Source organism: Eptatretus burgeri, chromosome 14 (genome assembly GCF_056783735.1).
Source record: "Eptatretus burgeri isolate ZD-2024b chromosome 14, Ebu_testis_v1, whole genome shotgun sequence".
Classification (NCBI taxonomy): Eukaryota; Metazoa; Chordata; class Myxini; order Myxiniformes; family Myxinidae; genus Eptatretus; species Eptatretus burgeri.
In genome coordinates this window covers 50,937,837-50,952,084 of record NC_140974.1, presented here as the reverse complement: position 1 = coordinate 50,952,084, position 14,248 = coordinate 50,937,837, and the positions used below count along the sequence as shown (strand labels likewise).

The 14,248-nt window shown below is 42.2% G+C and overlaps 1 protein-coding gene across 4 annotated transcripts in view; it reads left to right on the top strand.

Annotated features, from left to right (window-relative positions):
- Positions 1–14,248, top strand: part of LOC147013171 (hemicentin-1-like) — a 45,567-nt gene that overhangs the window by 10,413 nt on the left and 20,906 nt on the right. For 2 of the 4 annotated variants that reach the window (XM_085854812.1, XM_085854813.1), the window contains exons 2-6: positions 320–447; positions 8,031–8,211; positions 10,142–10,281; positions 10,450–10,615; positions 13,288–13,415. In XM_085854812.1, the coding sequence (XP_085710938.1) occupies positions 320–447; positions 8,031–8,211; positions 10,142–10,281; positions 10,450–10,615; positions 13,288–13,415 (743 nt within the window). Of the gene's footprint in view, positions 1–319; positions 448–815; positions 917–8,030; positions 8,212–10,141; positions 10,282–10,449; positions 10,616–13,287; positions 13,416–14,248 lie in introns of those variants that run through there. The other 2 variants (XM_085854814.1, XM_085854815.1) reach the window with 2 other exon arrangements.

Genomic DNA, 14,248 nt, shown 5'->3' with positions numbered 1-14,248 from the left:
TCAGTTGAGACTACCTCTACATCTTGGTAGAATTTCATGACTATTGGTTTGGAATTGTGACCTGTAGCCGATCGACAGACAAACAAACAGACAGACAGGATAACAAAATCGACTGACCAAAATACTTGAAAAATCTTCAATTTTTTACAAGTAACAAACAAACAGACAGGGGTGAAAACATGACCTCCTTCACCTTCGGTGGCGAAGGTAATAAAACAGTATGGTTATCAACAATGACTGTCAGTGTACAGATTGTTGTTAGATAAAAGACACAACAAATTATCAGTGTGTGACTTGCTTTGTGACGTGTCGGGTGCAGGCTCGAACACACAACTTGCCGTGTATATCGAAGAAGGAGATGATGTTGTGCTGAACTGCACGTTTCCTGGAGCCCGATCATTGAAAGAGGTCAAGTGGAAGTTTTACAAAAATAAAACTTCGACCATTGTAAGCACCGATTGAAACACAAATATGGATTTCCTTAAAATTAACAAATGTTAGTTTTTGTATGAAAACATCACTTTGCATCTCTTTGTGAGATCCCCCACACTCATTAACACAACCTGAGTAGTTATCTCATTTAACTACCATTAATTCATCTGTTGACGAGCTCTTCAACATTGGGACACATGAACATTATTTAAAGTAATATTGTACTTTAACTGTATTTACTTCTCGATGTTAACTTAGGGCTGGCAGGATGGCCTAGACCAAGTGGTGTGCACACTCGCCTCTCAGCTGTCTCGCTTCGGTCTGAATCCCAACCCTGCTATAAATTGTCATCCAGGTGTTTCACAGGAAGGTTGGTTCATCAGTGTGTGTGCCATACCTCAGATGGACGCTAAATCGGGTGTACCGTCTTCCAGTATTCTTCGATGGACGATAAAGATCCCGTGGTATCCTTTGTGAAGAGAAGGTGAGCTATCGCCGACACTCTAAAACAAATTACAAATTCCTGACGTATCAACTGCTGGGGAGGAAAGAGGAAACCACCCAGTATAACCCTTGCAAAGAAACTGCTTTGGCAGCACCGACACTCTGTAATAGAGTATGGTACATCAGAATGAGAATGTTAACCACTCAATCCCTAACTTACTGCCTTTGGAGTGATCACTTTATTATGTACAGTACATTATGAGCAAATACCACCTGTTGCTTTACTGAAGGGAATATGAAGAGAGAAAAGGGTGGGAGAGAAAGAAGGTTGGGGGGAGAGAGAGAGAGAGAGAGAGAGAGAGAGAGAGAGAGATAGTGAGGAAGGAGGGAGATCGAGGAAGGGGGGCAAGCAACGCCTCACCACACGTCACGATGTACTCCAAGAGGGAGGGGGTGCAAGGAAGGGAGTGAGAGAAATGGAAGGAGAGAGAGAGAGAGAGAGAGAGAGAGAGAGAGAGAGAGAGAGAGAGAGAGAGAGAGAGAGAGAGAGAGATGGGGATCAAGAGAGAGGAAGAGGGGTGAGGAAGGAGGGTGCTAGGAAGAGAGGGGGGTTGAGGAAGGGGGGGGGGGAGAGCAAGAAATCTACATCCATTCCTTAACCTTTTCTTCACTCAATACAATTATCCTCACAGTCGAAAAAGTTAAGTTCACTGCTTTGGCAATTTCACATTTTCTTGTGTAAATATGGTGAAGGAGGGATCACTGCCCTGCTTGCAAAAAAAAAAAAACTACGTAAATTCACCTAGTTATAAGAATCTTTAATTTTCCAAAATTTTAAGATTTCACTCCAGATTTTGACATTTAATTTGTCCACATGCTCTGACCTTGAAATCTGAAGATAGATTTCAATTATATACTTAAATTAGTCTGTGAGAGTACATCGTAGTTCCAGAGCATGGCATTTTTGAGCAAGCCAAAAAAATGGCAGTTTAAGACCCCTGCGAAGTGGGAAGAGGTTTTTCTGTTCCTTTATCTCTTTTACTCTTTATTCATCTTGCTTTGTCTGTCTGTCGATGGAGAAATGAAATCTTGCAGAAATTTTTCTGTAAGACTCACTTGGCTATGCCTGGATTGGTTTGAGGGTAGTGGAGTAGTGGCTGAAACCCAAATCCTATCCATGTTCCTCCTGATGACTCCATCTTTGCTCTTGACTTATTCAGGTTCCTTCTGATGACCCCAATGCAGTATTTGATCTTCTATTTGATTTGGTTTTTCATGATCCATCCAGCCATTGGGACTATATTCTGTACAGTACATAACGGTGCTGCCGAAGCAGTCTTCTTGGCTGTTGGACACAATCCTGGCTGGGTCGCCACTCTCGACGCAGGATACTCAAATGGCTCGATCATCCCAGAAAGCTAGTACTCATTTTGCTGACCTCAGAAGGATGACAGGCTGAGTCAACCTGGTATAATTCAACAGCCAAGCAGGATTTAAACTCAGGACCTTGGGATCCCAAGCCAGCCACCATAAACATTAAGCAAACACCAGGCATTTTTCATGATGAGTACCCCATTAATTACGGTATCTTCAAAAAGGGTGTTTATATTAAACCAAATACCCAGTTTTCATTCATGCATTCCCATGGAGTTCCCTTAGTATGCATGCAAAGTTTTGGGCCGCTGGATTTCATGGTTTTGGAGTTACGGACACACGCACACATTTATTATTATAGATGCAGGTGGTTTGGAGGTGGAGGGCTTTGATTATATTTGAAATTGTGCTTTCATGTTGCATTTCACGAATGGGAATGTTGGAGGAAAAAATTAACTTCCACCATGTTTGTGTATGTAATAAATAGATGGTCACTTCGCCCTGACAAGCTTTCTGCCGATTTAATTTTTTACTCCTTATATGATTTTCTTTGCACTCTGTTTCCTCCCTCATGATTGTCCAAAGGAAATGCTTGCTAAAGGCCCTGTCACACCTTGACGTTTTAGCCAGCATATGGCAAGTTATCAAAATGTATGTAAAACGCTGGCGTACCCTGAACTATTGATGGTTTTTTTCCAGTTTTGGACGTATTCATAACGAGTTTGACGTTTGCATAACGTATTAGTAATGTACACAGAACGTTTCGATAACATATACATAACTTATATCAACGAATGCTGAGCGTGTTGTCGGCGTTCACAACCGATGCCCAACGATAGTCTAACTTATGCATAGCACGGCAGCGTATTGCCGACGATCACGTGGCGTAGCCTATTAATCGGCTGCGGCTCGACATCGAAGTGTCAAGCCGCTGTCACACCTTGACGTTTTAGCCAGCGTATGCCGACGTATGAAAAATTTGCCAAATACGCTGGCACACGTCAAATTCGTTCTGGGTAAGTTTTGTATACGTTGAGAGCACGCGGAAGCACGCTGGCATACGTCGTAGTACGTCGACAAAATTTCAGCATGTTGAAAATTTTTCGACGAATGCCAGCGTATGACGCACACGTTCCGCATACACTGGCCATAAGTTGAAGGCACGTTACGTGATCGTTGACACACGTCGACACACATTACTTGTAAGTTACTCATAAGTCGAAACACATCGAGGTAATGTTTAGCGTACCCGAAACTTATTTCTAACCTATGAGTAAAGTGCTTTGAACCTATGTGTAACGTATCTCCAACGCATATTGACGTATGTAGATGTATTTGACGTCTTCCGGACGACCACAGAACTTACTGAACGTGTTACTAACTTACAGCTACCGTATAATGGCGTATTGGCAGCGTTTAGGGGAATTGTTGTATAGAAATGGGGTTCACACAGGAGGAACCCGTCAGTGTTCCAGACTCCACGGTTTTTTATTATTATTATTTTTTTTTCTTCGGCATGACGGTGATGTTGACACTTCGATTTCTAGTGCGGTTCTGATTTAAATCGTTGAGCGGCAGCCTACTAATTATATTATATTATAACCACACTAGAAATTGAAGTGTCAACATCACCGTCATGCCGAAGGAAAAAAAAAAACCAGGGAGTCTGGAACACTGATGCTAAACATTACCTCGACGTTTTTCGACTTCTGAGTAACTTCCAAGTAACGTGTGTCGACGTGTGTCAACGATCGCGTAACGTGCCTACAACTTATGGCCAGCGTATGCGGAACATGTGAGTCATACGCTGGCATACGTCGAAAAATTTCAAGCATGTTAAAATTTGTCGACGAGCTCGGTGTACTACAACGTATGCCAGCATACTACGACATATGCCAGCATACTACGACGTATGCCAGCGTGCTCTTAACGTATACAAAACTTACCCATAACGTATTCGACGTGTGCCAGCGTTTTAGACAAATTTTTCATACGTCGACATAAGCTGGCTATATCGTCAAGGTGTGACAGGGCCTTAAGAAACCTGGCATTTTTACCCACCAAGGCATACCACATGACCTGCAACCACAACCTTTTGCTTCGATGCTCGGTGTATATATGTATAAATAAATATATTGTTGCGGATTCGCGCCCGCCGGCGTGCAGACGGCCACGTAACTCGAATCGCGGCACGTCGCCCACCGGACGGACAATCCAGTCGTGACCCTCTCGGTCTAACGCCGGGAACTAGTCACGGGTGGACCTTTCGGTCTCACCGCGATCGTGCCAATCGGCCCCCGCGTGGGATAAGGTTGCTCGCCAAATTCGACCTACCTAAGTACCCACACGGAGGGTAGACCGGGCGATCGCACCTCGCCGCAGGTCGACTTCGGACACGGGCCACTTTAAGCGACCCGTTCCGTACTATCGGATAACCGAGCGGTGTTATTCGTCGGCCTCGACGGTTCGATTAATTATCGGGCGTTTCAGCCCACGATCAACCCTTTACGTGAAGCAAGATGGAGATTCAATAGAGGAAAAGACGAAGCGAAGCGGGAAAACAGTTCAACATAAGCACATTTATTCGCGATGAACGGAAAGCACACATATACAATTCCACCAAAAGCACATGTAAAAGGAAAAGAAACACAATGCAATTTTACACAAAAAGCAAATGTAAAAGAGAAGACACAATGCAGAGCTATCCGACTACCGAGCACACGGCAACACTTATACAATTCTACTTCACAGACGGCGCCGACAACACATACCCAAAACCAAAGAAAAAGAACACCCTCAAGGATGAGGCGGGCCTGGGGCCAAGACCGGGTCGGGCCTACCCGTCTGATGATGAGACGCGAAGTGGCGATGGTGCCTCAACTCCGCGGGCCTCGCGGACAGTGTCTGGTAGGGGGTGGGAAAAGGGGCCCCCTTTGTCGCACTATCTCAGCGCGGGGGGAAACAGGAGGGGGTTGCTGATGCTCGGGGGAAGGAGGATTTTATTCTGTCTCGGGTCCCGCGACGAGCGTCTCCACCTCGACCAGGTCGCGCCGTCGGCCTCCCGCCTTCAGCTCCCGGCACCGACGCGAGCACCCCCTCGTCCGTCTTCGCCGCCGCCACCTCTCCACAGCTCCGCCGACAACTCGTTCCAACGCACAGCTCGTTCCAACGCGCAACTTCCTTCCAGCTCCACCGACGACTCTCTTGAACTCCGAACTCTCTCTTTCTGACGAATGCAGCCGCTTTTATAAGCCCCGTGGCTTTGCTCTTTGACCCCCTGCCTTCGACCTTTCACCTCTCTAACTGGCTCCTCATTGGACCGAGGAAAAGTGGGCGTGAACGCTTTTTGATCCATGAATTTGCATATAGCATCCTCACTCCAACGCCCTGGAGGCGGGGCCAAATCGCCCACGCTCTCCGATAGGACGGAACAAAAGTGGGCGTGAGTCGTTTTTGATCCGTTTTTCTGCGGGAAGTCTGTGATGTTTTTGTACACGCTGTTCGGTGCGCGCCCTGCACGAGTCCAGTACCGGGACCCACAAGTGGCGCGAGAATGGTGGCGATGCGACGGTTGCGAGGTGTGACGGTAAAGGTCGTGGCTGTTGTGGTGAAGCGGCGTTGTGGTTGGTGGTTGTTGTGTGATGACTGTTGAGACGTGGTTGGTGGTGGTAGAAATGGCGGCTGGTCCAAAATAAAGATAGTAAAAGAAAAACGGCTATCCTGAAGAGTCGCAGCCCGAGTGAATGACATGTATTCCCACTAGACAACGGGTTTGGGCCTAACTACACATATACTTACGGAGATATCTCACCTAAGGGACCTGAATGGTGGTGTGCGAATTCCGTCAACCACAACAATATATATAATAAGGTTTATACCATGTCAGAATCAACCTCAACCAACGGAATTCCAAATTCACCAATGAAGCATTTTGCAATGTCAGATGGATTTGCCGAACTTCTCTTCCTCTTGTGTGACAAAGACGAGCTAAGCCTGGTTTTAATGCACCAATAAAAATTCCAGAATTTGATGCCGAGTAAAATATCCTCCAACATGAAGAAATAAAACTGCGTTCATCACCTTCCCATTTGTACAGTGTGATAGAGAATCGTAAGTTGTGGGTCAGCTTTAAAATCATGATATTTCTTCCATAATTAGTATGAAGTTTTCACATAGTTCTCATTGTTCACACCATCAGCATCAAGATAAGTATCTGCTGCATGGCAAAACATAGATATATGTGTGGAATATGTTAATACAATTGAAAGGTGTGAAAACATGAATGTTTACAAGGAGTAATCAATGAGTATGCAATTTCAAACAGATAAAGAAAACGTTTTTTTGATGGTGGGTTGAAGCCCACAGACGTATTGGCATATCCTACACAACATCCCTCCCCCAGTACAGTGATTCATGTGGTGAAGATTAATTGCCACAATGTACTTTTCTTTTCCGACTGAAAAGCCAACGCTATTGCGTGGGAACATGGAGTCTTCCATTAAGCTGTCGTCCCATCTTGGTTTCCAAGTTATCATTCTCCGGAATCCACAGCCACATCCTCTCATGGCTTGGTGACTTCCTCTATTCTCATAGTCAGCACATTTCTCTTTAATGAGATCCTTTCATCTCTTTTCATTGTCAAGGCTGGAGTGTCCCAAGGTAGTGCTTTGGGCAAAGTCCTGTTTCTTACCTTCACCAACTCACCTTTCTGATAATCTTGAAAATCTTCCTTATGTTTTCACTGACAACTCTACTCACTGCAATGGCATCCCTCTTTCTTCAGATGGGCAGGTGTCATCCTGAAAGAATAAGGAGGTAGTCAAACATTTGGAATATATATTTCAACTCTGACAAATCTAATACTCTCATTCTGTCTGTCTAATAGGACCATCAGGTGAACTCTCTCATTTACTTCCTTGAACAGCTTCTCCGAGAAAAGTTCAATCTCCCAAACATTTGGGCTTCACCATTAGCCATGATCTCTCTCGGGGAAACCACATATCAGAGTTGCCTTCCAAAACCAGCCGCTGACTGCGCATCCTCCATTGTACAAATAAAAGTCTTTCCTTGGCAAATCTGAACTTCTATCAACATTCAAGGCCTTCATTCACAGTGTGATGGTGGATTCTCTGCTCTTCCATGACCTGGCACTTCTACCTCACATATTTCACATGTTGATGCCAAAGAGTCCAAGGCCCTCTGAGTTGTTGGAATCTACCATAACGAAACTGAATTTCTTGGCCCTTCTCTGCATGGCAGACAGGTTGATAGCCTCTGCCTTCTACCATCTACTTCCTCGTGTTGCACCCTCTGTCCTCTCCATGGTCTATCCCTCACCCAGTCCCAACCCTCACCCCAACCTATTTTTAGTGTGCTAGCATTAGTTGGTGAATATTGAAGCTACCCCTCATTGTCTTTCACGGAGACTATAGGAATTATCGCCGGCACCAGGAATGAATTGTAAAGTCCTGCGACCTTCAGTTGAATGGCAGGCTTGGCGAGCTGGTTCATGAATTTTTTTTTGGGGGGGGGGGGGGAGGGGACATCCCTGGTCACACAATAAGGTAGGGATAATTGAAGCTGTTAACGTAGTCGTGGTAGTGCTGGTTGTGGTCTTCCACCCTTCCAGAACCTTGATACCTGTATTTAAAGTGCACAATAAATAAACCCTCGTTCTTGCCAGGATTCGGTTGAGATACCCTTGGGCTCAGAAAGTGTGGAATTAAAATGTTTTCGCTGTTCTGTTTTGCATCAACGTCGTTTGTTCTTCATCTTTTCAGGTTCTCTACCAAACAAAACGAAGGAATGTTTATAAACAACGGGGTATCTTTCATGGAAATCTCAACCTTGGAGACGGTGCCATGTTGCTGTCCGCAGTACAACAAACCGACATTGGGCGCTATGTCGGACGGATCCTCAGTAAAAAACAAAATTACTTTTGTGAAGTGAACCTGAACTTTTGTAAGTGCACACAAAAACTGTTTAGATTTTAATTTAACTAATTGTCACCTGACTTAGCTTGCATGATTGATAAAGTAAATGAAGTACTAAGTCTGACTGCATGTATAACATACTAAAGTCTCATTACTTCGCACGCTAAGTGCAAAGCGGGGTTAAGAAATTGGTTCACTCTGTCTGTCTATATATCTGTCTGCAGATATCAGTTAATGATTGAGGAACTACTTAATTTCAATTGAATTTCATGTTTTGAACATTTTAGAACACGAATTGGAACAATAATCGGAACACAAACTTGCGGTTTAACAGTAATTTGTGCACATGAGATGAGACTCTGTACAATTTGCCAAAGTCATAGCCAAGGTACTGCTAAACTGCAGGTTCGTGTTCCAATTCAAGGTCATTGCTTTAGGAGTAATATAATTGTTTTACTCTGCCTGTCTGACAATCCAGCAAAAATGAAAATCATTCCAAACAGGAATGTTACCGTTTTTAAGGACGTCATAAATGACACAAACAACAGGCACGAATAATTCATTTAGTATGTTAAATAGGGTGGTGTAAAAGATGGTGCATCAATGGCGGTAAACTTCCAGAAAAGTTTTTTTTCCCACCCACAGCCTTTAAAACTTTTATTTTATTTCAATTGAATTATATACTTCAACACTGTAGAACACAAATAGCCTGGTTGGCACTTCCAAAAACCTCCAGTTTAGCAGGACTTAAGATAAAATATGCCATTTTACATCATGTTGACCAATCAAATTTGAGCTCGCGCTCTCAGCATTGGGGAATATCTAGATTCAGACAAAATGGCAGTTCGTAGGAAATATATATTGCTCTCGGAAACACAAAGCATGGTTTGAAAATACCTTTCCCAAGTCCTTTTTATCACATGACTGCAGGGATAAAAGGTGTTCTTTGACATCTCTAATTTGTCTGTGGAAGGGAAAGGTAAAACGTGATGGTAATTATTGTCAAAAGATAATGCCAATGTAATTGGCAAGGAATATATAAGACAGAATATGAATTTTCCGAGTTACTTGGATCTCACATTCCGAAAGAGTTGCAGGATTACGTTTGATTACGAGGAGCAAAGTACAAAATGGTAATGGGTTGGATTGAGGAACTTGTTGGAGTAGAATTTAAAAGAAGAACAATTTGGTTTCTTTTATCATCGATGCAGAATTTTTTATAATCTTTTTAAAATTAAAGACACAAGTCATCCCTTTAAGAAGTTGATTGTTAATTGTTGTGGGGTAAAAATAAGTTTAAACAAGAGGGAATATAGTGAACACCTTCCAAGAATTCCCCCTTTTTTGTGGTTTCTGCTTGATCTATGTATTATATAATGCAATCATCAGTCACGAGATATCATGTACTGTTATTATTATTATTATTATTATTATTATCATGACTTTGTATGCAGCCTGTTGCTGTTGGTTGCATCATTAGTGGAAGCACAGCTGTGTTGCTGCTGTGGTGCCCCTGTTCCAGTAAGCTGGTACTCGTTTTTCTGATCTCAGAAGGATGACAGGCTGAGTTAACCCACCTGGTGTTATTTATCAGCATGACAGAGGCTCAAACTCAATACCGTAAGATCTTAAGCCAGCCACCTAAACTGTTAAGCCAACAACAGCCTCAGCAATTACTATAATGATGATAGTAATAGTCTCCATTTTGTCTCCTTCCTCTCCAAAAAACCCCCACAATTGAGCTTTACCAGCACATGTGCTGTGTTTAAAAACCTTTTAAGAGACGATCTGTATTACCTGGTCTATCAGCATCATAAGCTAAGTGTTCAGATGGGAAGACCAAACGTGCCAACCAAAGTTTACCTTAAGGATGAACACTGTCGTGTTTGTATTATTGACATATTTGAATTATCACATGATGGCAATGTGTGAACATTTATGTGTGATGATGTTGGCAGATACAAAGTTTCTCCAGACACCGAAATCACTGACATTTTTAGAAGGAGATGATGTTGTTTTACCATGCATATGGCCTGGACAACCCCAGGAATTGACCAAAGCAGAGTGGACAATCAAATCGATTGAAGACAATACAACTGTGAGTGTACTCTAATCAAACTTCAACGACAGTAAAGAACCCAGTACTCTAATACCTGAATACTGCTTTGGATGCTCAACACGTCATTACTCTTGATGTCTCGTTTTACTTTTCCTTGATTCTCCTTTGCTTTTGCATATTCTGAACAATATGAAAATTCCATCACAGGAGGATGACAATGTATCTGAGAGATTTGGGGATTATATTGGAGACTTCAACAGAGGAGATTGTTCTGTGGCGTTATATGAGGTGAAACCATCAGATGCAAGACGTTACATCGGGAAGCTTTACAATAAAACACATATTCACATCTGTGAAGTAACGCTGCAGATTGGTAAGTGCTCCTGAAGACAGGAAAACCGATTTGAACTCGTTCTTGCCAGGACTCGGTTGAGATACTCTTGGGTATCTATATTAGTTGAGATACGAATAGATGTTATATATCAAGTCTTATTGTTGACATAAAGTTAGTACAAGAGCCGACAAAAACAGGAATACACCGTTTAGTATGTATAGTATCGAGCAAATGCATATATTTGATGGGATTCAATCATGAATTTCTTCTGCTGGGATTCAAATTACATCTTCTACTTTAACGACCATAATTATTCCTAACTCCTTATGGAATTGGCCAGGGGAACATTTTTGGCCTTGGAAGTCTTTCATGCACTGACTGACCTGATCTGAAGTTCGACTGATAACGGCAGGAATTTGTAAGTTGACCAGGGTGGCGAAAACTTTCCCACTATTCATGAAAATATACCATGGATGTTAACATCCACGAACAAAGAGTGCTGGCAGACATGTTATCAACATCCGATCGATGGCGCACACATAGATACAATCACCCAACACCAAGGTGACAGTTTATAGCAGTGTTGAGTTTCGAACTTGGGCTAACCTGTCAACGACAAGTGAGCAACCAGCCAATTCATTACTAGTATGTATGTATGTATGTATATGTATATATATATATATATATATATATATATATATATATATATATATATATATATATATATATATATATATATATATATATATATATATATATATATATATATATATATATATATATGAGCCTGGTGTTGGCGCAGTGGTTGGGGCAGCGGCTTGGGATCCAAAAGGTCCTGAGTTCAAGACCCGTTGGGCCACTGAATTAATACACCAGAGGGTTGACTCAGCCTGTCATCCTTCTGAGGTCGGCAAAATGAGTACCATTGTACTGGGCTGGTGTATACCCCAGTTAAAATAGGTGTACCATATCCCTGTGTCGTAAGAGGCGACCAGGGTTGCGTCAGGAAGGGCATCCGGCATAAAACATGTGCCAAATCAGTATGCGGATCATACGGATGATCCGTTGTGGCGACCCCTAAAGGGAGCAGCCGAAAGAAGAAGATATATATAAATATATATATATATATATATATATATATATATATATATATATATATATATATATATATATATATATATATATATATATATATTTGACCCCTCCCACACTTCTCTGGCCTAAAGCAACCCAAGAAGACCTACACAAGGTAAGTGCTACGTTGTTTCAATCCCTTCCCAGAGTTCCTCAATAACTATAAAGACGTTCACACAAAGTATACATGTGAGAATCTCAACGCTGCACACCCCCTCAGCGACTGGACCGGTTTCATCATTTATTGGCGAATCATCAGCGATAGTGTAGACAGGAATGCATACCAACAAGGCTCCCAAGCATGTACCACATGAAAATATCAAAGCAGTCAATATATAAATAAAGAACCACCCACATCTCTCACCTGTGAATGGGGGGAATAGCCCATCAGCTCTCACCCAATGAACTCAACCCAGGTGGCTCGGATTATATCAATAATTGACACCTCCCACACTCCTCGAGCCGAAGAAGAAGCTGCTGCATCACATTTAAATCCCATTAGACATGGGGATGGGGCTAATCTGAACATGCATTTAAGGAAATAACTGTCTGTGGACCTGGATGTATGGATGCATTCATTCATCAGACCGGATTCTAAAATCCGTAACAATATCATGCTATGTATTGTTTTTGGCCCGATCTCTCAATGGTGAAGGATCACTTTAAAAATTAAATAATTCTCAATCCATATCCGGATTCGGATTATCACCAAAATCTAATCAGTTTGTCCTTGTCGTACACCCAACCTGCCCACCAAATTTCATCCGAATCTGTCCACAACTTTTTGAGATATCCTGCACACAAACAAACAGACAAGAAAGACGTCATGCAGAGCACGATACTTGCAAAATCCATCAGACAAATTTAACCTCAAAAATAATGGGTGGCTGAATTCAATGACCAAATATGCAACTCCTCAAATCAAGTCAATTGGATCAAAATTGACAATTTCAGAAATTTGGCCTGTGTTGACCTCAAAAATAATTGGTTGAATTCAGTAACCTGAAATGCAAATCCTCTTCAAATTTCAAGTCAATGGGGTGAAAATTGAGGATTTTAGAAATCTCACTGAAGTTGTTGACCTTTGGCTATGTTTACCTTTTGGTCTCTGTTGACCTCAAATATAATTGGTGGTTGTATTCAGTAAGCTGATATGAAAATCCTGTTCAACTTTCAAGTCAATCGGATGAAAAATGACGATTTTAGAAATTTGACCGCAAGATGACCCTTGACCTTTGACCTCAAAACCAATAGACTTCTCAGTTGAGACTACCTCTACATCTTGGTAGAATTTCATGACTATTGGTTTGGAATTGTGACCTGTAGCCGATCGACAGACAAACAAACAGACAGACAGGATAACAAAATCGACTGACCAAAATACTTGAAAAATCTTCAATTTTTTCAAGTAACAAACAAACAGACAGGGGTGAAAACATGACCTCCTTCACCTTCGGTGGCGAAGGTAATAAAACAGTATGGTTATCAACAATGACTGTCAGTGTACAGATTGTTGTTAGATAAAAGACACAACAAATTGTCAGTGTGTGACTTGCTTTGTGACGTGTCGGGTGCAGGCTCGAACACACAACTTGCCGTGTATATCGAAGAAGGAGATGATGTTGTGCTGAACTGCACGTTTCCTGGAGCCCGATCATTGAAAGAGGTCAAGTGGAAGTTTTACAAAAATAAAACTTCGACCATTGTAAGCACCGATTGAAACACAAATATGGATTTCCTTAAAATTAACAAATGTTAGTTTTTGTATGAAAACATCACTTTGCATCTCTTAGTGAGATCCCCCACACTCATTAACACAACCTGAGTAGTTATCTCATTTAACTACCATTAATTCATCTGTTGACGAGCTCTTCAACATTGGGACACATGAACATTATTTAAAGTAATATTGTACTTTAACTGTATTTACTTCTCGATGTTAACTTAGGGCTGGCAGGATGGCCTAGACCAAGTGGTGTGCACACTCGCCTCTCAGCTGTCTCGCTTCGGTCTGAATCCCAACCCTGCTATAAATTGTCATCCAGGTGTTTCACAGGAAGGTTGGTTCATCAGTGTGTGTGCCATACCTCAGATGGACGCTAAATCGGGTGTACCGTCTTCCAGTATTCTTCGATGGACGTTAAAGATCCCGTGGTATCCTTTGTGAAGAGAAGGTGAGCTATCGCCGACACTCTAAAACAAATTACAAATTCCTGACGTATCAACTGCTGGGGAGGAAAGAGGAAACCACCCAGTATAACCCTTGCAAAGAAACTGCTTTGGCAGCACTGACACTCTGTAATAGAGTATGGTACATCAGAATGAGAATGTTAACTTCACTCAATCCCTAACTTACTGCCTTGGGATTTGGAGTGATCACTTTATTATGTACAGTACATTAAGAGCAAATACCACCTGTTGCTTTACTGAAGGGAATATGAAGAGAGAAAAGGGTGGGAGAGAAAGAAGGTTGGGGAGAGAGAGAGAGAGAGAGAGAGAGAGAGAGAGAGAGAGAGAGAGAGAGAGAGAGAGAGAGAG